We start from the raw sequence: 24,957 nt of genomic DNA on the forward strand, positions 1-24,957 counted from the left end.
ATGAGATTTCACAGAACAAACACTCAGCAAGAGCCAGTGTGTACACACAATCCCCGCGGCTCTTACCGATGTTATCCTTCTCTTTGCAGGAAATGGAATAGCAGCAGATTTCTCGGTCCTGGATCAGTGACAGGTGCCTAGGAAGGGAAGGGAACATGCTCATCATCATCATCATCATCAACACTTGGCCTAAGTATCATCTTCAGACAAATACATCTTGCGTGTGATGGCAACAAATAACCTTTGTTGCTACGTAATTTACAGGTCTTTAAGTTGCAACTTTATTTCCGTATGTGATGCTTTTTATTAATGTTACATAATACATATGTATATGCTAGACCGTTCTGTAATCCTCCTGCAAACTCAGGGAGGGGTGTCTGCTGTGTGTCATTTTCAGGACTTGCCGGAGATTGCCACGCCCCCAACTAAAAAAAAAAAATATATATATATATATATATATTATATAGTATATTCTGGGAGAAGATTAATGGTACATACACACGGTTAGATTTGTCAGATGAACGATTGAATGATTTTTATAACGATCTGAACGATTTTTTGACTGCATTAAAATTACTGAAATTGCCAAAATCTGACTACGAACACATCAGATGTCAGATATCGTTATCCGACAATCGGGAACGCGCAATCGTTCATCGTTGAAGCCTCACATGTCAAATTTTCCTTCAGATTTGAAAGATTTAAAAAAATCGTTATCGTTCAGATCTGAAGGGAAATCTGACCGTGTGTATGCGCCGTGTGTATGCGCCATTAGGGTTTGTAGGGAGGAGGAGGCAAACTTACTAGTTGACAAGTTGACTTACTAGCATCATCACAGCAACTCCAAATATTTGTACACATTCATCTCTTTATATTCACACAGTACAAATGGAAAGCAAGAAACATTGGGTTACAGTTCCCCTAATGTCTTGCTCTCCGTTTTACACAATCGGAATCACCGTGTGCACAGGTTATGGTCTATACAGGGGCAGCCGGAAGTCACTATATCAGGCCTGGCCAACCTGTGGCTCTCCAGCTGTTGTGAAACTACAAGTCCCAGCATGCCTTGCCACAGTTTTGCTATTAGGGAATGCTAAAACTCTGGCAAGGCATGCTGGGACTTGTAGTTTCACAACAGCTGGAGAGCCACAGGTTGACCAGGCCTGCACTATATGGTATGTGTTTGCACCAGCTGGACTCAGACCACCCAGGCAATAAGGCAACACTATCAGCCATACAAATAAGCATCTATTATTTACAGAACTGTAGCTCCAACAATAATGGCGGTCACATGCCGCAATGCTGGCAGCGAAATCCGGCAACTGGCAAGAACATTTCCTCGCAGATTTGTGAACAACATAAATTGTGAAATAACAGCCAACTAAAAAAAATAAAAATAAAATAAAGACACAAATACAGAGCTACGGTGACTTCTAAATAAGCATGTGCCCTCCTCCCCCCTCATATATCATACAACTCATGTTTTACTTAATGGCCAGCGTCCCCTGCCTCACAAAAATGAATGGCGAGTAGGATGGGACATGAATAAAATGCTGTTTGTTTTGCACAGGTGCTAATAAGTACTCCATGAATCTTTCCCATATGCTCCATTTAATGTGCTTTATTGCACTTCTGAGGGAAAGGAGACGCCCTCATTCTGGATTAGCACCCCTTCCTTATTGGTTTAAACGCATGTAGTATGGTAATGTATATGCACACTGGTATTAGGCACAATTCTAGGTAAGTCCTACAAGTGATATACTGTAGTGCAACTTTGGTTCATTTTTGTGGCGTGGGTCCCCCTGGATTGCTTTGGTTGATCTGTTTCAGGGCACCGCATTATAACACATTTTCCTTTATAACACATTTTAACCCTTCACTGTTTATTATACATCTATTTCCCTTTTTTTTTTCATTCTTTATATGCAGCTGTGGCTGCTCTTAACTCTCTCTTTTACACTGCACTTTTCTTACTATGGTGATGCCCTGGGGCGGCTTAGCTGGGCTAGTTTGGGGGTGCCCTGCACGCTGGATTTGAACCCTAGTATGTTAGGGACCTACTCTAAAGAGGTTACCTGGATATGGTGGGTAGGCCCATAACCTTGGCCATGATTATGCTAAAAACCTCTATTGATTGCAAAATTTTATTGCATTTATATAACAAGAGATATGGTAAGAACTTACCTTTGTTATCTCTGTTTCTACGAAGTCCATAGGGTCCACAGGGTTGACCTTGGGGGTATAGGTTGGGAACCAAATCCGGGCACCACGCAGTTAAAGCTTTTAGCTCCCAGGATGCACTTGGGTCCACTCTCCCTATAACCCCACCCCCAGCCAGAGGCACCTCAGTTTGTAAGTAGCCAAAGGCCGGAGGAGGAGAAAAAAAGAGAGAAAACTGGAACACTCGATAACCATACTCACAGAAATGGGAGACGGAAAACCGGTGACCAGTCACACAGCCCATTTGAAGCCAGGTGCGTCAGGGCGGGCGCCCTGTGGACCCTATGGACTTCGTAGAAACAGAGATAACAAAGGTAAGTTCTTACCATATCTCTTGTTTTCTACTTCAGGGTCCATAGGGGGTCCACAGGGTTGACCTTGGGGATGTCCCAAAGCAGTTCAACCAAGGGAGGGGACGCTCCTGTGCTGAGAGGAGAATCCGCCGCCAAAAAGGAAGCATCCTGAGAGGCAAAGGAAAACAATGCCTAGAACCTTAAAAAGGTGTAGACAGAAGACCAGGTGGCCACCTAGCAAGGCAAACCAGCCAAGGTGCCACCGCGAGCCACCCACGAGGGTTACATGGCCCGAGAAAAAAAAAAAAACAAGCAGCAACAACAGAAAGGCCTACCCATGGGTAGGCCCCTGAAGAAGACATACGAGGCCGTCCAGCCAACATATGGCCATAGGCCGGCCATCCTTTCCTGTTAAAACCAGAAATCTCAGACCACCAATAAGGAGTCCGATTTCCGTCAGGAACTTGAATGGATCACATAAATCCACAGAGGCCGGACCACAGTCAATGAGGCCACACCAGCCGAGAGGACTGGGGACTGAATGGCCGCACCATAAGTTCCAGAATAATATGGAACCTGAAAATCACTAAGAAGAAACACAGGGTGAGAGCAACTCACACCCTAACAAGATGCCCTCCAGAAGAGGGAGCCACATGAGAACGCTCCCAATTCCGACACTCACCTGGTTGATATAAACTCCCTGATAGAAAGAGAGAAAGCCAAAGCAATAGACCATGTAATGGCTATTACAACCAGCGGTTCCATTAACTTTCCCCGGAGTTAACGAAGAACCACTACTAACTCCCAAGGAGACCCTAGGGAGGACAAATGGAGGCATAATCCAGAGAACACTCCAAAGGATGAACTGGATATCAGAGCGGAGCAATTCCATAACCTAATCATACTGACAGTGTAGAGATCTGCACTGTCAGGAAGGCCAGGCCGAGGGAGAAACCCAAGCCAGCCGGAAGGAATGCCAGAAAATCTGGAAATCCTGGACACCAGAGGATCGTATTGATAGGTATAATACCATAAGAATTATGGCTGCCACAGATTGTGGTAGGTCCCAGCAAAGCTGATCCATGTGCTCCAATCATTCCAACGATGACAAAGCCATGGAAGCCGTAAGACCACTATAGGGACGTAGTCAAAGACAAACGACCCAGGTCCAAGGCAAACCCCAGGACCCTGAGACAACAGGTCTGGGTAGCGAAGCATCAGGAATGGAGTATCGATGGAGAGACTCCGAAAAACCAAGTACCCCTGACATCTGGGGCAATCAGGAGCCACCAGCAGGAAAGCATCTCTGTCTCTATTGAAACACTTCCCTCGAGGAAGAATGGAGACTGGAGAACACAGGTACGCAAATTGGAAGAACCCCTTCACCGACAAAGAGTCACTGAAGGTTGCTTCAGAATCCCCAGAGTTGGACTGTAACACCATAGTGTGATAGAGTCAGAAGGCCATGAGTGTCACCTCAGGAGGGCCCCCCCCCCCTGCTCACCAGGAGATGAAACCTCTCTTGGGGAAGAGACTAGTCCCCGGGATGCACGTCGTAACGGCTGAGGACTCCCGCTTCCCAATGGAGAGCACCCGAAATGAACACTGTCGAGATGGTCGGGAGGAGACCCTCAGACAATTCCCGAATGTATGACATACCTGACATTGCCACCCAACGAACAGTATTGCTAAAAAGGAAGCCACTGTTCTGACCCTGTCGGACTGAACTTTTTCAGGTTCACCTGGAAACAAGGGCTATGCCAGAGTGAAGCCCAAGACAGGCTAAAGTTCCAACAAGTTAATTGACAGGGTGGAATCGACAGACATCCAATTGCACTGAAATGGATGCGAACCAGACACTGTCCTTAGCAAAGAATACCCTGGACGAGATGGCCATAGTCACCCGAAAAGGGACCGACTTGCCTCCGGGGAGAGCATCATCGTTTGAACAGTGATCCGACAGAAAAAACTCGTTCCATCTGTAGATAAGCCAATTATGGAAAGGCCTGGAATGGAACTGAGCCCATTCCACCCTTCCAAAGGCAGACACTGAATAGTGGACCATGCATCCCAGAGTGTAAAGACATATGGCGACTGCGCAGACATCCATGTACTCCTAATGGAAGAGTGGAGATGCCGTCTTAAGCCAGAAGAATTCTCAGATTTTGAGAATCCAGCAGGGCTCCTAGGTGAAGAATACCCAGAGAGGGATGCAGGGAGGACTTTTTTCCCCTTGATTAAACGTCTGCACCCTGAAGAACCCACAGTCAACCAGACCCGGCTGTAAAGTACCCCGGTGATCCTGCTAAGAGCAGGAGGCCATCCAGGTACAGGAGCATTGGGATATACTGAACAGAAGAACTGTCAGAAAATCCCAAATGCTGGTAAACCCCTGTGGGGCTGAGATCAGTCCCAACAGGCAGAGCCCGAAAAATCGTAAGTGCTGTGATACAGCAAACCTCAGTCCATGCTGAGGTAAGGTCTCTGTAAGTACCCGTAGGCACGCGTCCTGTATATCCAGTGATACCATAAAGTCCCCGGGTTCCAAACATAGTATGATGGAGCATAGGGATTGCTTCCTGAACCCAGGTAGCTTTAGGAACTGGTTCGGGGAATTGAGACAGAGAATAGGCCAAAGAGGACCATTCAGCCACCGCACCAGAAAGAAAGCAGAACAACCAGTCCCTCGCTGAGAAAGTGGGGATGGCCCAATTAGCTCCGCTTACCGCAACAACTGTATAGCTTTCTGGATTTGTAAGGCCCTGTTCCGAATAAGGGCCTGCGTACCATCACATGGAAATAGGCCGCCTGAGCAAAGAGAGGGCGTACCCTCCTACCCACGTAGCCGCGGCAACTAGACACTAGTACCGGGCAAACTGAGAAATCGCCATCTCCCAGTGGTAGGCCTGTCTCGTCAGGCTGACGATATATCCGTTGGTTCAGAAGCAGGATCGGCTGGCAGTCCAGGCCTGCTCGGAACTGGATATGTCAGCCCTTGTAAAGGCCGACAGTCTATGAAAAAACAGACCTTTAGGCTGACCCAGAGGACAAAAAGACTTAATAGTCTGAGGCCCCGTAGTGAGCATAGCTGACGGTGGGAAATTTGTACTGCCACTGTCAAGGTCAGATATACCCTATAGATGGTATCTGCACCTCTGCATTCCCAGAGCGCAGCCATAGGGTATTACGGAGGATACCGTCGCAGCCGGAACTCTGAAAGTTTGGAGCTGGTATCCAATATAGGCATGTCCACCTATGACAACTGCATATATTACGTGAGCGACCAAATACACTTGAACCCCAGACGTGTTGGAGGGGAAAAACATTACAAATACATCAGCTCAGTATGCAATAGTATTACCCATCCTACCATGGCTATAGCATGGTTGGTTAACAACCCCTGAAAGCGAGTATACTGATTTCAGGCAGAGTTACCACCTACGGATCAGAAGAATCCGACCACGCAGGAATGGGATGCGTAGTAACGTCTGTAATCCGACGAGTAACACGCCCATCCACCCCAGGAGGGGCTCATGATGACCCTCAGGGAATTTGGGACAGGAGACCAAACACTGTTGTAATACCTCATATCTGGCAACAGCCAGAGTCCCGCCCTGCGATCCACCCGCTAGTCAGCAACAGGGACCCAGAATGCACGTAATACTGAGGGTGTATGATACAGGTGCAGGTCAACATTCACTCTAACCAGAATGGACCTGCTACCAGCCCGAAAGCAGGGATAATAATACTTGAGATAGGCTTCCCCCCCGTGTAAGAGGGAAAGAGCCCAAAACAGTATCCAGTTCACGGTAGAGCCAAGTGGGAAGTAACCACAGGGCGTCAACCACGCCAATTTGCGTTTCATAGAAAAACGACTTCCACCCAGGGTGGCTGTTGTGGTAATCCCTGCAAGGGGCATGACAGACTATTGTGGCACCAGGGGGAATTCATATACTCGAAAAAACCCCTGTAGGGAGCGGTAGTCTGTGTCACAGGGGAAGAGTGCAAGAAACTGCGAGATACCCTGAGATGAAAAGGGCAGTATGGTGAAGTAACCCCAAGTGAGGTACAACAATGGGGCCCGCCCGGCGATCCGCAATTAAGAGGATCCCGAGAAAACAAACAGCCCAAGGGGGTCGTGAAAGGGACCGGCACCCGATGACGCCACATACAGAACCCTTTAAGAGTTAAATCCTCCGCACTAACACCTGCAGCACATGGCTTGCAGGATAGTAAAAATGGGTGCAGTATAACGCTCTATCTCCTGGTCAGACATATCTGACCAAGCCTTGTGATCAAGCAGCGCTATACTGGTCCTGACTGAAACTAAAAATTAGCTGCAGGGACCCATTTTCAGCGTATGCAACACACAGTTCCACTCAAAATATGGCAACGTGCAGCACGCAACAGTATGTGACAAACCTCACAAATATTAACAAGTATATAAATGTGAGGTCTCAGAACCACCCCAAGTACAGCTGTATTAGGGCAGATAAGGAAAGGGATAGATATACACTGACAGGTGAGAGAATAAAGTACAGTCAGCACTAGCATAAGTCACATACAATGCAGATATACACATATATACATAAACATGTCATATAATATACTGCACTATTACACTGCATGCAACTTACCCAGATTCAGTGTCTGGGAAGGCTACAGCGCTGTGTACACTGACCTAATGGTGAGGTACGCAGGGGGACTGGACTCACTGCCATCTCCAGAGATTTCTGCTGCACCACAGAGAAAATGGCCGCTGGAGACCTCAGAAGAAGCGTGGCCCGCGGAGGAAGCAGCTCAGCGACGCCAGACTATGGATACTGAAAGGCGCGCTGAGCTGAGGGGAGGAGCCGCTGTAACAGGGAAGGCTGTCTCCCCTGGCCGGCTATTAACCCCCGGGACGCCGGCTCCCTGCACCGAACACTAAGTCCCTGGTGGTCTAGTGGACACACGGGGTATGGGGGGCCCGCCGCCACTGCCGGCGCCTCCGGTCTGTCCCCAGAGACCGGAGGCACAGGACTGCATTTCAAATGCGCGGATCACCGCAAGCGGTGACCCGCGCCTTACCTGCTCCCCGTGAATCCGGCAGCAGTCCTGGGCGCCCGCAGAGTCCGGCTAGTACAGACTCTGGGGTCCCGCTGAGATCCCCAGATCTGTACTGGCGTCTCAGCGCCAGCGGGGTGACGGAGCGGCAGCTTAGACGTCCTATGGACAGTCTGACGCTGCCGCTCTGAAGAATCCAAAGGAAAAATAAAAAAACTCTGTCCTTTAGAAAAAAATAAAGCTTAGGGGCTGCTAATCAGCTCCCCACTGCACTAAACGGTGACCCGACTCCGGCCGGGCACAACTTAAACTGAGGTGCCTCTGGCTGGGGGTGGGGTTATAGGGAGAGTGGACCCAAGTGCATCCTGGGAGCTAAAAGCTTTAACTGCGTGGTGCCCGGATTTGGTTCCCAACCTATACCCCCAAGGTCAACCCTGTGGACCCCCTATGGACCCTGAAGTAGAAATATTATTATTAATAACTTGGGAGTTGTGCACCTGAGATTTGTCTGTTTCTGTGCCTGCAATCAGTCTCATCAGGTATCACCTCCCATTATATATATATATATATTCAGAGTGTGCAGTCCAGGAACCTTTCCTATATACGCTAATAAGTGATGACAAGTTCTATATAACCTCCTAGTGATTCAAAAGTAACAGAAAATGTCCAGGAAGTGATATTAGTAAAAGCCAAATAGTGCGGATGTGTACTGTGAGCAGCACTAATAGGCTCCCTAGTAATAAGTACATTTTCTCTATCAGCTGCTTCTCATCCAGGGCGCTGGGGAGGTCTCGCTTATTCCCGAGGACCAGAACCTGAAAACAAAGAGATACAAACGTTTTGTATAATAATGTCATCTCGTCATTGTACAGATCTCAGAGTATCAGCGTAAGGAAACCTCACACGCTCGTGCAGCATGCTTTATCACCTAGTGACATAAACGGGTTTGCTTTAATTAATTCTCCTTCTAATTAAACATACACAAGATAAATACAATGATCGAAGTTTGGGGATATTGTAGACCGTCTTCCCGCTTTATTCGTTAACCACAATTAATTGAGGGTTCTCTGAGTGACACTGCGAGTAAGCAGTGAATGTAAATGGCTGTTGCGGTCTTAATGCAGACGTGCGCCTTGTTGCAATGTTAGGAAGTGACCGAACTAACGGGACGTGTCAGAAAATGCCTGAGGGTGGACCTGCTGTCTATATACAATGGGCAGAACCGTCGTACGGCCTGTCTGTCCACTAGCAACTGGGGGCATCGCTGCAACAGGGGGGCACAAAGTTCCTGGTAAATTCATAGGCCGCACGCTAAGGAATATGGCTACTACCACCATGAGCAGGAAACAACTACACTATGGCATCTAAGGTGGCAGTGCCATCAGGGACATAGGACAGACAATGTATCATATTACAGCACCCTAAGCACTGCCAACATTGGGGTGACTACCCATTAACGCTAGCATCCCGACCAGGTTAGAATGCAGACGCCCCGAGGTAAGTAAGCCTAACCTAACCCACCCTCACCGGTGCCTAAACCTAACCGTCCCTAGCAGGGTCGGACTGGCCATCGGGCACTTCTGGCGTATGTCAGAAGGGCCAATGGCCTAAGGACCGACTCGAGGAGGGGTGAAGCAAAAGACCCCCGCCCTCCCCCCAACGGCTCCGAAATCACGGAGTCAGAAGGGGTGGAGGCGTGTATGGGCCGGCGGTGGCTGTGCTGGGCCGAAAAGAGACAGGGGCGTGCCGCGAGGCCAGGCCCTGTGACTCGCGGCACGCCCCCTTGCATTCACCACGGCCCCCCTACACGGAAGTGCAGGGCTGATATACAGCCCCAGTCCGTCCCTGGTCCCTAGTGCCTAAACAGAACACTCCCTCCCCGCAGCCTAAGCCTAACCTCCTTCCCCCGCACCCTATCCCTAACTCCTTACCCTCCCTCTAACCCCAGTATTTAGCGTCAGGATTGTGGTGGTCGGAATCCCAGCGGTCGTCATTTTAACTGCATCACCCCATTACCGTATGATAGCATGCATACACGGATGACAGTGCTGATTTATTGCAGGATAGGACTAAAGCACTATTTTCCAATCTGTTCAGTGTTATAAGAGTTACAGCACAAAGTGCAATGTATCACATATGTTATATCTGGACTGCTGACCTATTACTAATGGTCACTATAGGTGCTTTGTAAATCCCAATTCCCTCCTAGTGTGGTGAAGGATTTGCCATGTGTGTTGACAATGGGTGCTGTAAGCCATCCGGCTGACTAATCGGCTTTACCCAATTAGCGGAGCCATGAACTAACATCGCTTAATGCAAGGTCACCGCCAGCGCTGGGTGACTGGCGCAGGGCAGTACATTTATATGTATATCTTCTTCCATACGTTGTCTCTGATTCTAATCTAGAATTGATTGTTCTCCGTTATCAGCCATGTCCGATAGAGGCTAGCTGCTGCGTCTTTCTACACGCCTAGAGACAGGAAACCTGCTGTGAGTAGATAAAGCATCAGTCCCTTTATTACAACTTTCTCTCAGTATCTTTCGTCCTAATCAGTGATTTATATAACATATGTCAGACCGGTATGTTAGGCTTAGTGGTGACTAACGTTACATTGTGCACGACACGTGTCTATCTGCACATACTGTATTACGCAAGCCCCTCTCTGACAGACACATACCGGTATACCCTGTAACTGTGGTTTATCCAGCAGGTTATGTAGCTCATTGCGAGACGCTTCTATCTTCTCTCGATCTGCGGCATCCACCATGTAGCTGTAAAGAATTAAAAGCCAGGTTTTATATTTACTAAAAAATATGAGATATGGTAAGAACTTACCCTTGTTATCTCTATTTCTACGAAGTCCATAGGGTTCCACAGGATACCTTGGGGTATAGGTGTGACGTCAGTCGCAGGGCACCAAAGAGTTAAGCTTTCAGCCTCCCAGGATGCACTAGGTCCCCCTCCTATACCCCGCCCCCGGGCCAAGGCACCTCAGTTAGTTACCAAGCCATAGGCCGGAGGAGGAGAAGGAAGAGAGAGAACAAAGATCTGGACACATACAAGAATCACATTCTCACCAGAGGGAGACGGAAAACCGGTGACCAGAGCAAAGCCCATCTGCAGCACAGGTGCGACAGGGCGGGAGTCCTGTGGAACCCTATGGACTTCGTAGAAATAGAGATAACAAGGGTAAGTTCTTACCATATCTCATATTTTCTACTTCAGGGTCCATAGGGTATCCACAGGATACCTTGGGGATGTCCCAAAGCAGTATCCTTTAAGGGTGGGGACGCTCCTGTGCAGAAAGGAGAATCCGCCGCCCGAAGGAAGCATCCTGAGAGGCGAAGGTGTCAAACCTGTAATACCTCACGAAGGTATGGACAGAAGACCACGTAGCAGCCTTGCAGATCTGAACTGCCGAGGCACCACGTCGAGCTGCCCACGAAGGACCCACAGACCTAGTGGAATGAGCCTTCAGAGAAGGAGGGACCGGTAGGCCTTCATGAAGATAAGCTTCAGAAATAGCCATACGGATCCAGGCTGCCAAAGTTTGCTTTGAAGCAGGCCAACCCTTTTTACAGAAGCCATAGAGGACAACAAAGCGTCCGACTTCCTAAACAAAGAAGTGCGGTCAACATAAGTCCTTAAGGCCCGCACAACATCCAAAGAGGCCTCACCCACGCAAAGACCCGGTGAGTTAAAGGCCGGAACAACTATTTCCTCGTTAACATGAAACTGGGAAACAACTTTGGGAAGAAACTCGGGCCGAGTGCGGAGCACTGCCCTGTTCCCATGAAAAACCAAGAAAGGGGGTCTACAAGAAAGAGCCCCTAACTCAGAAACACGTCTGGCTGAAGCAACGGCCAGAAGGAAAACAGTCTTAGCTGTTAGCCATTTAATATCCACTGAGCCCAGTGGTTCAAACGGCGGTCCTTGGAGAGCCCTCAGGACCACAGCCAAATCCCAAGGCGCCACAGGTGGAACAAAGGGCGGCTGAATACGGAGAACACCTTGCATAAAGGTGCGCACATCCGGGATTGTAGCAATCCTACGGTGAAACCAGACAGATAGGGCCGAAACCTGTACCTTCAAAGAAGCAAGGCGAAGCCCATGATCTAGTCCCGCTTGCAGGAAGGCGAGAATCCGAGACAGACGAAACTCCCGCGGTGCATAACCTCTCGGTCGACACCACTGGAAGAACGTATGCCACACGCGATGGTATATCCTCGCGGAAGACGGTTTCCGAGCTCGTAACATGGTACGCACCACAGAGCTGGAAAACCCCCAGGACCTCAGCATGGCCGTCTCAACAGCCACGCCGCCAAAGACAGCCGAGTCAGGTCCGGGTGAAGACAAGGACCCTGAGACAGAAGGTCCGGTCGTAGCGGCAACCGCAGAGGACTGTCCACGGACAGACCCTGAAGGTCTGAGAACCAGTGCCGTCTGGGCCACGCGGGAGCTATCAACAGGAGCGTCCCTCCTTCCTGTTTGAATTTCCGGATTACCCGTGGAAGAAGGGAGACCGGAGGGAACAGGTATGCGAACCTGAACGTCCACCGGACGGACAGAGCATCCACCAGAGACGCCCCTTCGTCTCTTGTGCGAGACCCGTACACCGGTAACTTGTTGTTGTGCCGGGACGCCATGAGGTAGATTTCTGGAAGACCCCACCTGTCCACCAGTAGTTGAAAAACGTCCGGGTGCAGGGACCATTCCCCTGGATGAACGTCCTGGCGACTTCGAAAGTCCGCCTCCCAATTTAGCACTCCCGGGATGAAGACCGCTGATATGGCCGGAAGATTGCGCTCCGCCCAAACCAGGATCCGAGAGACCTCTACGAGAGCCGCCCGACTGCGAGTTCCTCCTTGCCTGTTTATGTAGGCCACGGTGGTAGCATTGTCCGACTGGACCTGCACCGGGTGACCCTGGAGAAACCGCTGTGCCTGCAGGAGAGCATTGAAGACCGCACGGAGTTCCAAGATATTTATTGGAAGCTCCACTTCTGTCGGTGTCCACCTGCCCTGGAACAAGTGTGGACCCGAAACTGCTCCCCAGCCCCGAAGACTGGCGTCCGTTGTCAACAGGACCCAATTTGGAACCCAGAACGGACGTCCCTTGTTGAGGTGGGTCGTCTTTAACCACCACGCAAGGGACAGGCGAACCTCCGGGGTGAGCACAATCGTCTGGAACTTCAGAGACTGAGGCAGCCCGTTCCACTTGGACAGGATCAGGTGCTGCAGAGGTCTGGAGTGAAACTGGGCGTATTCCACCATGTCGAACACCGACACCATGGAGCCCAGTAACCTCATCGCCGAGTGTAAGGACACCCGGCGGCTGTGCAGACAACTGCGCACCCTTGACTGTAAAGCAGAGATCTTGTCCTCCGTCACGAAGATCCTTTGCTGTCCCGAGTCCAATAAGGCTCCAAGATGCAGAATCCTCCGAGACGGGATTAGAGTGGACTTCTGCCAGTTGATTAGCCAGCCGTGCCGTTGCAGCAGTGCAATGGTCAGGTCCAAGTGGTGTAACAGGAGCTCTGGAGATCCTGCCACCAATAACAGGTCGTCCAAGTACGGCAACATGCGGACTCCTTGCAGCCGCAGAGAAGCCGCCATGACCGCCATAGCGTCCTGTATGTCCAATGACACCATGTAGTCCCCAGGTTCCAGCGCCAGAATGATGGACCGTAGGGTCTCCATCCGAAACTTCGGGACCCGCAAAGACTTGTTGAGTGCTTTGAGGTTGAGAATCGGACGATATGACCCATTGGGTTTCTGTACCAAAAATAGATTTGAATAGAAACCCTGGCCCCTCTGGGAGAATGGAACAGGCACTATAACTCCAGCCTGGAGCATAGTGTGCAATACCTTCCGCCGCTCCGTAGCCTTGTTCCGGTCTGATGGTAGACCCGTGGTGAAGAATCGAGCCGGGGGTCTGTGCCGGAAGGAGAGGGCGTACCCGTGAGAGACCACCTCCAGAACCCAAGTGTCTGTCGTAGTGAACGACCAACACCGGGAGAACTGCAGCAGGCGGCCTCCCACCCTGGGATCCCCCAAGGGGAGACCCGGACCGTCAGGCCGCAGGCTTGTCATCTGGCTTGGGGGCCGGACGTCTGGTACTCCATGCCTGTTTCCGGGGCTTGACCGATTTCTTAGGGCCAGCCTGTCGAGGAAACGACTGTGGTTTGGGCCTGCCCTGGGCCCTAGATGACCGAAAGGACGATGGTCCAGAACCAGAAGGAGCAGCGGCCGACGGGAGACAAGCAGATTTGGCTGCCGCCAGCGTGGCCACAATCTTATCCAGATCCGGACCGAAGAGAACTTCTCCGGTAAACGGCAACGCTTCCAGACCTTTCTTGGATCTGCGTCCGCCTTCCAGGATCGCAGCCACAAGGTGCGACGAGCAGCTACCGCTGCTGAAGAAATTCTAGACACCAGAGTACTAATGTCTAGAGCCGCCTCGTTGATGTAGGTGGCCGAATCACGGAGATTGCAAATCAACTCCGCCTGTTCGGCCGGACAGTCGGATTCAAAAGAAGCCTCTAATGAATCCGCCCAGCGCTCCATCGCTCTGGCAACCCAGCGAATGGCCATAGCCGGCCGTGCTGCCCCCCCTGCAAGGGAAATAAGCGGACTTCAGGCAGATTTCTACCTTGCGGTCCGTAGCATCCTTAAGGGAGGACATGGATGGCATCGGCAATGTGGCACTACGGACAAGACGGGTCACGTGAGAATCCACCGGTGGAGGGGATTCACACTTAGCAAAATAATTATCCGCGAACGGATAAGCCACCGCCAGGCGTCTCTGCGGCTGGTATCTTTTGCCAGGTTGTTTCCACGCCTCCTCTAAATGGTCCACCAACTGACCCGAAAGAGGAAAGACTGTGGCATCGCCCTTCACATCTTTGAAAAAGGCATACTTAGATTTAGCCGCTGGGGGAACTTCGTCCTCAATCACCAAGGCTGTGCGGACCGCCCGAATAAGTCCAGGAATATATACTTTGGACTTAGCATCAGCGTCCTTAGTATGGAAAGGTTCCTGATCGTAAGGATCCAGAATCTCCCCATCATCAGACGTCCCTTCGTCATCCTCATAAGGAGCGGACAAAGACGCCACCGGCCTTTTATGAGGCCGCATCACAGACTCCCCTTGCAACACATCCGACAAGTGCTGTACAGAACTCGTCAGGGAGTTAACCCACGCTGGCTCCTGAGAACCCGGGAGCGGGGAAATAGGGAGACTGTGGGGTACCACCAATTGTCGTGGGAACCCCTGCATGGGTGACGACACCACAGACTGCTGGGACAAACCCATCGGAGTAAACGCGGGCTGCGGAGCTAACTGGCCCACTAAAGCTGTTAACGCCTGAGCGAAACAAGCCCAGGGCGGCTCCTGTACCGGTGCTGTAACCGTAATAGGCCGCGCCATGGACAAACACTGCCGGCAAAGGCCCTCCGCGCTACCCTCCCCCTCCGCTAACGGTACTTTGCACGTGGTACACTGTAGCCGGAGGGGAAAATCACTTTCAGACATGATGGCACCACGTATGTGACCTCTCTCACCAATTAAGTATTAAATAGGCGAGAGACCACCCTGCAGCACCGCACCGCAAGGGCTTTAGCAGAAAGAACAGGGACAGTAATAAAGCTGACAGTTTAGAGAAGAAAAGTTACAGGCAGCGCTAGCACAGTCACATACAATGCAGAGAAATAACAATTCCTGCACTAACAGCGCTGATCACTCAACTACACAGACACAGGGCCTGGTAGGACACAGCGCTGCATACACAGACCTGAGCCACAGCGGAGGAGAGGTATGCGGGGGGACCCAGACCACGATGCTTCCTTCCAGACTTCCAGCAGCGTTCACCATGCGTTGCAGAGAAGATGGCCGCCGAGGAGCAGAGAGAAGCTGGCCTGGGGGAGGAGCGCTGACACAGGACCAGTCAGCACAGTGCAGAGAGGGCTGTGTGCAGCGGGGGGAGGCGCCGGCTGTGAGACAGGGAAGGCGCGCTCCCCTGGCATGCATTTAACCCCTGGGACGCCGCAGCGCTACCGCTCTGCTGCGGTCCGCTGTCCCAGGGGGTAGTGGAAGCGCAGGTTGGTCGCCTGGCTCCACGCTGCAGCCAGTCCCCAGGGAGCCCCCTGCCTGGGGACTTAGGACCATGTGATCAGCGGGGACCCACCGCGGGACCCCGCTGCTTACCTCTGTCCCCCTTGAATCCGGCCATGGTCCGGAGCATCTGGGGTCACCGCTAGCTGTGACCCCAGACGCCCACCAGCATCCCCGGATCAGTACCGGCGTTCTGGTACCGGCGGGGTGTAGGGAAGACAGCATGGACGTCAGGACTGACTGTCCATGCTGTTCATCCAGATGTGCAGCCACAGCTGCATGAAGAAAAAGCTTCAGGGGCTCTTCTAGCCCCCACTCCAACAGGTGCACCCGACTCCGGCCGGGCACCAAACTAAACTGAGGTGCCTTGGCCCGGGGGCGGGGTATAGGAGGGGGACCTAGTGCATCCTGGGAGGCTGAAAGCTTAACTCTTTGGTGCCCTGCGACTGACGTCACACCTATACCCCAAGGTATCCTGTGGATACCCTATGGACCCTGAAGTAGAAAATATAATTTACTGCACAATACCAGGTGGCTTCAGAGCTTCCTCACTAGGATTGCAGGAGGCGACAATCAGCAGGGCGGTTATGCAATGAGACTTTGGCCCTGATTCAGACCCACTCGCGAGCGGCTGTCCGCTCGCAAGTGGGTCGATGTTCTGCACTGAGCATGCGCACGACGGAGGGAGCTCCGTCGTGCGCATGCGCCAGACGCGACGAGCGAAGGACTTTCCTTCGCTCGTTGTGTCTGATCAAAGGGGGCGTGCTGTCGATGTTGATTGACAGCACGCCCCCTTTGGTGGGCGTGCCGGGGGCGTGCCTCCCTGACGGGGGCGTTCCCAAGGGAACGCCTCCCGTCAGAAGCCGGCCCACTGACATCACTAGTGATGTCAGTGGGAGTGATTTTGGCTCGGATAGAGCCAAAATCACTCCAGGGCTTGCGGTTGAGAAACTCAACCGCAGGCTCCGGCTCGCAGTTTCGATGGTCGCGATGGTCAAGACCATCGCGGCCATCAAACTGCACGCTCGTATAGGCTGTGGGTGGTGACCCACAGCTATACGAGCGTCCAGGAGGACGCTCCATAGTTATGGAGGCCGGCCCTCATTCAGAGCGTGCGCTCTGCTCAGAGCGTACGGCTCTGAATGAGGGCCTTTATTCGGTGTACCCGTTGCCTTTTACAGTGATGTATCCACGGCGGAGGGGAGTGGGCAATGACCCCCATTAGTGCACATCGCTGCTCCAACATCCCTTTTGCTAATTCCAGATATAAAATAAATGGGTTATAAGAAGTGATTGCACAGGGAAACTAATGTTCCGTCAGCGAGGAGTGTGGACGGCTTTAGACTGTTTGCGTAGGACCTTTTGATTAGAGCTAGCAAATAACCATGTACCTCAATTCTGCGGCAGGTTGCCTGGGAACAACTTACTTACACTATTGCGTTGACACCCCGGCAGTAACGCTCCCACATGCTGCGAAATCGTGGCTGCCCGCCGATATCCCATATCTGCAAAGGAAAGGAGATGCCAGAACTACTTAGTGGTGGATGGAGAGAGACAAAGACACCAGTCGTGTTCCGCAGACACAATACAAGGCAGGCACGCGCACAATGAGAGACAGACAATAGACTGCCATAAGAAAAGGTGTATTTCACGGACTGCCAAAAGACTTCACAGAGGAGCGTCATAATAAAGGTGTAAATATTACTGTTGTGTAACAAAGTTTTTGCTTTTCTTTACGGCTTTTGTGGTCGCTGCCGACAGCGTCATCAGTGTGCTGAAGGGAACATTTTATAACGCTCTGCTACAAAGTTTTGCCTAATAATGGTGTTAGTTTTCAGTGCCCGTCTGTAGGCGCCCGTATTCAACAACATTAGGATATTATCTTGATCTGATACATTGGGATAATAGAACCTTATAGCGGATTTATCTCCATGCTCTGAGAATAATGTGCTATTAATCAGCTCTTAAAGCCAAGTAATGAGTGTATATTGCTTACTAAAGCTCCTCAGATAATTCGGGCATTTGTGTGGGTCTTGTCTTATTGCTGAAAACAAGTTGATCACATTTGTGATGGAGAGTCTGTGAGCTCGCTGTGCGCAAGACATCAGTTGCGAGGGGTCTGAATATAGAAACTGTCTGGAGACAGGTAGGTGCTGCCATTAACCACATGCCTGGCACGGTCGTATCAGATACGACCACACCAGGCTGGGCTTTCCCTGACATGGTCGTATCTGATACGACCAGTCAGAAATGGCCACTAGGCGGCTGTGGGAAGCTAATCTTCCCGCAGCCGCCTACATCAGAGGGACCTTCTGGTCCCTCTGTAAGAATTGCTGCCTCTCCAGTGTGTCCCGATCACTGCTGGCCACAGTGATCAGGCACCGTCGGCAGCCCCCCACCCATAGAAGCAGCAGTGCAGTTGCTGTGACCCGATCACTGTGGCCAGCAGTGACCGGGCAGCCATCCACCCCCTTCAGTAAACGGCAGTTATGTATCCGGGCCGCTAGCGGGACACCTTCCCGCTGCGGCTCCGGAACTACAGTGTGTGTGAAGGAGCAGCGGCCGCGGCTTTGGCTGCTGCTTCCAGGTAGCCCAGCACACTCCATCCGGCCTCAGCTCCTCCCCAATGATGCCCGATTTTATAAGGGCCATTATATATAATATATACATACACACACACACACGTTCGATATATATTTGTATATATCGATAGATATCACAGAGCCTCTGAATTGGGATGGCAGCCGACCATCGATGGTTTGTGTACCATCGATGGTCTGACTGAAACCAAGTGGTTTGCCATTGCTGGTGGCTATCAATGTTGCACCATCGATGGTGACCCCTCAATCGATGTTTAAGAAACATCGACAGTTGTGGTCTACACAGATCTCGACCAATCGCTAAAGAATTGATGGCTTCTAACGATGATTGAACCATCGATGGTACAGCTGTCAATGGCCATCACTACAGTATAACATAAAAATTGCTATTTTTATGGTATACTGTGTTTTAAAAAAAAAAAATTTTCAAATAAAATATAGTGATGAATAAGTTTAAAATGATGTTCTTGACCTAATTCAATCATAAAAGAAACCGCCAATTTTGGAGCGGTTTTTGGAAAAAGAATTCATCAGTTAAGTGGTTAACAAGGATAAAACACAGGGGGTCATTAGGGGATCATTCAGACCCACTCGCGAGCGGCAGTACGCTCGCAAGTGGGTCGATGTTCCCCACTGCGCATGCGCACGACGGAGGGAGCTCCATCGTGCGCATGCGCGAGACCCGACGAGCGAAGGACTTTCCTTCGCTCGGAGTGTCTCATCAAAGGGGGCGTGCTGTCGATGGTGACTGACAGCACGCCCCCTTTGGTGGGCGTGCCGCGGGCGTGCCTGCCAGATGGAGGCGTTCCCAAGGGAACGCCTACCGTCTGAAGCCGGCCCCACTGACATCACTAGTGATGTCAGTGGGAGTGATTTTGGCTCTGATAGAGCCAAAATCACTCCAGGACTTGCGGTTGAGAAACCCAACCGCAGGCTTTCCCTCGCAGTTCCGATGGTCGCGATGGTCAAGACCATCGCGACCATCATTTTGCACGCTCGTATATGCTGTGGGTGGTGACCCACAGCTATACGAGCGTCCAGGAGGACCCTCCATATTAATGGAGGTGGGCCCTGATTCAAGCGAGCGCTCTGGTCAGAGCGTCCGGCTCTGAATCAGGGCCATAGGCCATTATGTCTGGAGGTGTTTAAGATAACAGTTATTAAGTGATTATACATTTTTAAGTACATTTTTTTTTTTAAATCACTCACCTTTATAGTTACGTTTCCTTTTGTCACTTTCCGCATGTTGAACCCAACAGTCGGTATCATGTCCTCACTAAACTGACCTGACTGGGAAAATGAAACACAAGACAAGGGTCACTTACTGCAGCAGGAGCGTTAGTAATCTGTGCACAAGATGAATGGGGATCCGGTCAAAAACCGGCAGTCGGCATCCTGTATCCAGCTTGATGAATGTTATCAGTGTGCCGCACAGCCGATGGACAGGTATATCTGCAGACATCTTTGTCCATCGGGCAGTGTGTACGGGCGATTAGCTAGTCGCCCGTACACGTGCAGCGGCAATTGTGGGGAGGGGGGGGAGAATGGCCCGCCCCCCGGCCAGTGGGACCCGCAGCTGCCTGGAAGATGACGGTCGTTCACTGTATATGAACGACCCTCATCTACAGATATATCTTATCGTTAGGGGGTAGAATAGGGTTAGTTAATACTTAAATTGTGACGATCAGGATTTTCAACCCTGCAGGGCTTCCGCTGTCGGGATTTGAACCGCCGGCCGCTACACCCACACAGAACTGTCCTTACACATCTTTACTGCAGTAATGCTAGAAAAAAAAAAACCCCTCTCCGCGAGACTCCACTAGAGCCGGGTGTCTATTTTTCCAGCAAATGCCTCTGAGTTGCAATGCAGCTAGGACGCACCAGCAGACTGTGCTCATTAATGTGAGATGCGACACCTGTATATCAGTGTGCTCCTGACTCTGTATATGGGAGACTGCGCTGAGTAATGTGATATGTGACACCTGTATATCTGTGTGCTCCTGAGTCTGTATATGGAGACTGCGCTGAGTAATGTGATATGTGACACCTGTATATATGTGTGCTCCTGAGTCTGTATATGGGAGACTGCGCTGAGTAATGTGACATGTGACACCTGTATATCTGTGTGGTCCTGAGTCTGTATATAGGAGACTGCGCTGAGTAATGTGACATGTGACACCTGTATATCTGTGTGCTCCTGAGTCTGTATATGGAGACTGTGCTGAGTAATGTGATATGTGACACCTGTATATCTGTGCGCTCCTGAGTCTGTATATGGAGACTGTGCTGAGTAATGTGATATGTGACACCTGTATATCTGTGTGCTCCTGAGTCTGTATATGGGAGACTGCGCTGAGTAATGTGATATGTGACACCTGTATATCTGTGTGCTCCTGAGTCTGTATATAGGAGACTGTGCTGAGTAATGTGATATGTGACACCTGTATATCTGTGTGCTCCTGAGTCTGTATATGGGAGACTGCTCTGAGTAATGTGATATGTGACACCTGTATATCTGTGTGCTCCTGAGTCTGTATATGGGAGACTGTGCTCATTAATGTGATAGATATACAGGTGTCACATCACATTACTCAGCACAGTCTCCTATATACAGACTCAGGAGCACACAGATATACAGGTGTCACATATCACATTACTCAGCGCAGTCTCCCATATACAGACTCAGGAGCACACAGATATACAGGTGTCACATATCACATTACTCAGCGCAGTCTCCCATATAACACAGATATACAGGTGTCACATATCACATTACTCAGCGCAGTCTCCATATACAGACTCAGGAGCACACAGATATACAGGTCACATATCACATTACTCAGCGCAGTCTCCCATATACAGACTCAGGAGCACACACATATACAGGTGACACATATCACATTACTCAGCGCAGTCTCCTATATACAGACTCAGGAGCACACAGATATACAGGTGTCACATATCACATTACTCAGCGCAGTCTCCCATATACAGACTCAGGAGCACACAGATATACAGGTGTCACATATCACATTACTCAGCGCAGTCTCCCATATACAGACTCAGGAGCACACAGATATACAGGTGTCACATATCACATTACTCAGCGCAGTCTCCCATATACAGACTCAGGAGCACACAGATATACAGGTGTCACATATCACATTACTCAGCGCAGTCTCCCATATACAGACTCAGGAGCACACAGATATACAGATGTCACATATCACATTACTCAGCGCAGTCTCCCATATACAGACTCAGGAGCACACAGATATACAGGTGTCACATATCACATTACTCAGCGCAGTCTCCCATATACAGACTCAGGAGCACACAGATATACAGGTGTCACATATCACATTACTCAGCGCAGTCTCCCATATACAGACTCAGGAGCACACAGATATACAGGGGTCACACATCACATTACTCAGTGCAGTCTCCTATATACAGACTCAGGAGCACACAGATATACAGGTGTCACACATCACATTACTCAGCACAGTCTCCCATATACAGAGTCTGGAGCACACAGATATACAGGTATCACATTACTCAGCGCAGTCTCCCATATACAGACTCAGGAGCACACAGATATACAGGTGTCACATTAATCAGCACAGCCCGACGCTGCGTCTTAGTCAACACATTTTTGGCAAAAACAAAAAGATGCCAGACGCTAGAACAGGACCTGGCGGCTCATTCACGCCAGGCAAGTCGCGCTGCGTATTGTGGCTAGATGTATGAGGACACATCAGTTATTTTGTAGTTATTAAGGCTTTAAAAGGGGCCGGTAGCTGCTTTAATTATTAAAAAGTTTTTGATCACCAAATAGTTTGAAATAGGGATGCAAAGCTTTTCTGATCTGATGGCCACATTGGGAGATTGTAATAATTGGAGGAAGCCGTATTAACATTATTATGTGCTAGAAGAGCTGGATACATAAAACTACTAGAAAAGAGGAACCTGTACACAGTTATGCCATACGTGTCTGCATTGCGAAAGTCTCCATAGGGATAGGAAGACGTGTGCACCGCCGGATGGAATCTGGCCCCATCCCTCCCCTTCTAGCAGAATTATTTTATCAGCTTTATTATTACAATCACTCTACTTTTCTCAGGACAAGATGCCTCCCAGGCAGCGAACCTTTGATTGTAAGCTCCTCAGTTCGGTGAATGTCTGACAGCGAATCAGCATGCAGCCGATTCATTCTCATTTTTCTCACAGCCCCCCTGCAGTGATACAGGATGCAATGTGGGGCAGGTCTATGTGCCTCCTGAACGATTACATTGCAGCAATCTCGGTGTCAATGTACAGATGCATTTTAATGGGTTGCTCTACAGTGACTCTGTGCCTTGATAGCATCCCAGGTTATTGCTTGCTGTCTCTAGACCCATTCCATAACATGTAACATACATAACCGTGCCTTTATGCAAAACAGCATGTGCTATACAGCAACAGTGTACTGGGCCAAAGCACGATGCATGACAAGTTTCTATCTATAGTGTAATCAAATTATTTTTTTCAACCTGAATTTGGTCTGAGTGTATCATACGTAACCATGGCGTGGTTCCTCAGCGCTTGTACATGTGAGAGAACATGCTTATATATGGGGACAGGATAACACCCAACAGCCAGCACTATAATTAACTGTGGAAGCAGAATTGTGCCTGATACATGCGGAAAACCTGTTTGTGCAGCTCCGTGATCTCAAATTCTGATGTCTATTTCTTTTTACAGCGTAAATATTCGGAGGAGTTCAGCGCCACAGGAGGTAAAATATTTCCTTCCAGCAAAGCTGCTCATAAATGGGCTGGTACAATCCCGGAGCTATGTGAAACTAAGGGGCAACTAAGAGGGGCAGGCCGGCTACAGTGAAGAGTGACATGGTGAGAGAGGTTTACGGCTACACATAGACAGTCTGGGGGCAGAAGATCATTTCTAGGAACACTTCAGAGGATATTTATGGAATCATGTGCAAAAAAAGATGATGCTGCCCATATCAACCACAAGCTTCTTCTCCTGTAGCAACATGGGAATAGGGACATGGCTATGCCCCCTCTAAAATGAGGGCAAGACTGTGTTGGGAGCATGGTCACATCAAGCCACCTCTGTCTCCTGCCCTAAACATACCAGGCGTGGGTGGGATTGGCAGACATACCTCCCCACATTCCTGGGAGTCAGGACAAAAATCTGTTACTGGCACAACAGTCCTGCTTACAATGGTGTCATCCATAGCATCTAATGAGCCTGGAAGGGTGAACACTAACTGGCAGCAGGATGTGATCGGCAATGATCGGCCCATATGCCAGCTCTACAGCCCATGTTCTCTAAGGAACATCAGCAAGGCCTCAGGTTGCATGGCTTGCACAAAGCACCTCAAGAACTACTGGGGCTTGTAGTGGCTGGCGCTTGTAGTGGCTGGCGGCGGAAACGCTGGCGCTTGTAGTGGCTGGCGGCGAGAGCGCTGGCGCTTGTAGTGGCTGGCGGCGAGAGCGCTGGCGCTTGTAGTGGCTGCCGGCGGGAGCGCTGGGGATTGTAGTGGCTGACTGCGGGAACGCTGGGGCTTGTAGTGGCTGGCAGCGGGAATGCTGGGGATTGTAGTGTCTGGGGATTGTAGTGTCTGACAGCGGGAACGCTGGGGATTGTAGTGGCTGACAGCGGGAACGCTGGGGATTGTAGTGGCTGACAGCGGGAACGCTGGGGATTGTAGTGGCTGACAGCGGGAACGCTGGGGATTGTAGTGGCTGACAGCGGGAACGCTGGGGATTGTAGTGGCTGACAGCGGGAACGCTGGGGATTGTAGTGGCTGACAGCGGGAACGCTGGGGATTGTAGTGGCTGACAGCGGGAACGCTGGGGATTGTAGTGGCTGACAGCGGGAACGCTGGGGATTGTAGTGGCTGACAGCGGGAACGCTGGGGATTGTAGTGGCTGACAGCGGGAACGCTGGGGATTGTAGTGGCTGACAGCGGGAACGCTGGGGATTGTAGTGGCTGACAGCGGGAACGCTGGGGATTGTAGTGGCTGACAGCGGGAACGCTGGGGATTGTAGTGGCTGACAGCGGGAACGCTGGGGATTGTAGTGGCTGACAGCGGGAACGCTGGGGATTGTAGTGGCTGACAGCGGGAACGCTGGGGATTGTAGTGTCTGACAGCGGGAACGCTGGGGATTGTAGTGGCTGACAGCGGGAACGCTGGGGATTGTAGTGTCTGACAGCGGGAACGCTGGGGATTGTAGTGTCTGACAGAGGGAATGCTGGGGATTGTAATGGCTGGCAGAGGGAATGCTGGGGATTATAGTGTCTGGCATTGGGAATGCTGGAGCTTGTAGTGGCTGACCGTGGGAATCCTTCGAGTTATAGTGGCTGACAGGGCATGCTGGAACTTGTAGTGATCCCCCCCATCCCTCTCACCGCTATGACATTGACAAAGGTGGTCTTCCCCGAGTGCTGCAGCCCGACCAGGGTGAGCTCCATCTCCTCCTTCCAGAAGAGCGAGCGGAACCAGTCCAGCAGCCGGGACAGGAGGGACAGCATGGTCGGGCCTGGCGAGGGCGGAGGCTCCGGGGGTCACTGAAGGCTGAGCTGGGGGGAACTGAGAAACACCGGAACTCTCTGCCGCCTTCTCCTCCTCTCCGTCCGGAAGCGGAAGTGTCAACCGGGAGCTCCAGGCCCCGCGCG

The 24,957-nt window shown here is 50.7% G+C and overlaps 1 protein-coding gene across 1 annotated transcript in view; it reads right to left on the reverse strand.

Annotated features, from left to right (window-relative positions):
• The window catches only part of ARL8B (ARF like GTPase 8B), a 30,045-nt gene extending 5,088 nt beyond the window's left edge, over positions 1-24,957 (reverse strand). The window contains exons 1-6 of the mRNA XM_088460807.1: positions 24,691-24,957; positions 19,482-19,562; positions 17,104-17,177; positions 10,238-10,331; positions 8,307-8,374; positions 67-137 (exon numbers count right to left, since the gene is read on the reverse strand). Coding sequence (XP_088316933.1) covers positions 67-137; positions 8,307-8,374; positions 10,238-10,331; positions 17,104-17,177; positions 19,482-19,562; positions 24,691-24,813 — 511 coding nt within the window. The 5' untranslated portion in view covers positions 24,814-24,957. The remainder of the gene's footprint in view (positions 1-66; positions 138-8,306; positions 8,375-10,237; positions 10,332-17,103; positions 17,178-19,481; positions 19,563-24,690) is intronic.

This window comes from Taudactylus pleione, unplaced genomic scaffold, assembly GCF_031769625.1.
Source record: "Taudactylus pleione unplaced genomic scaffold, aTauple2 ptg000986l, whole genome shotgun sequence".
NCBI classification, from domain to species: domain Eukaryota; kingdom Metazoa; phylum Chordata; class Amphibia; order Anura; family Myobatrachidae; genus Taudactylus; species Taudactylus pleione.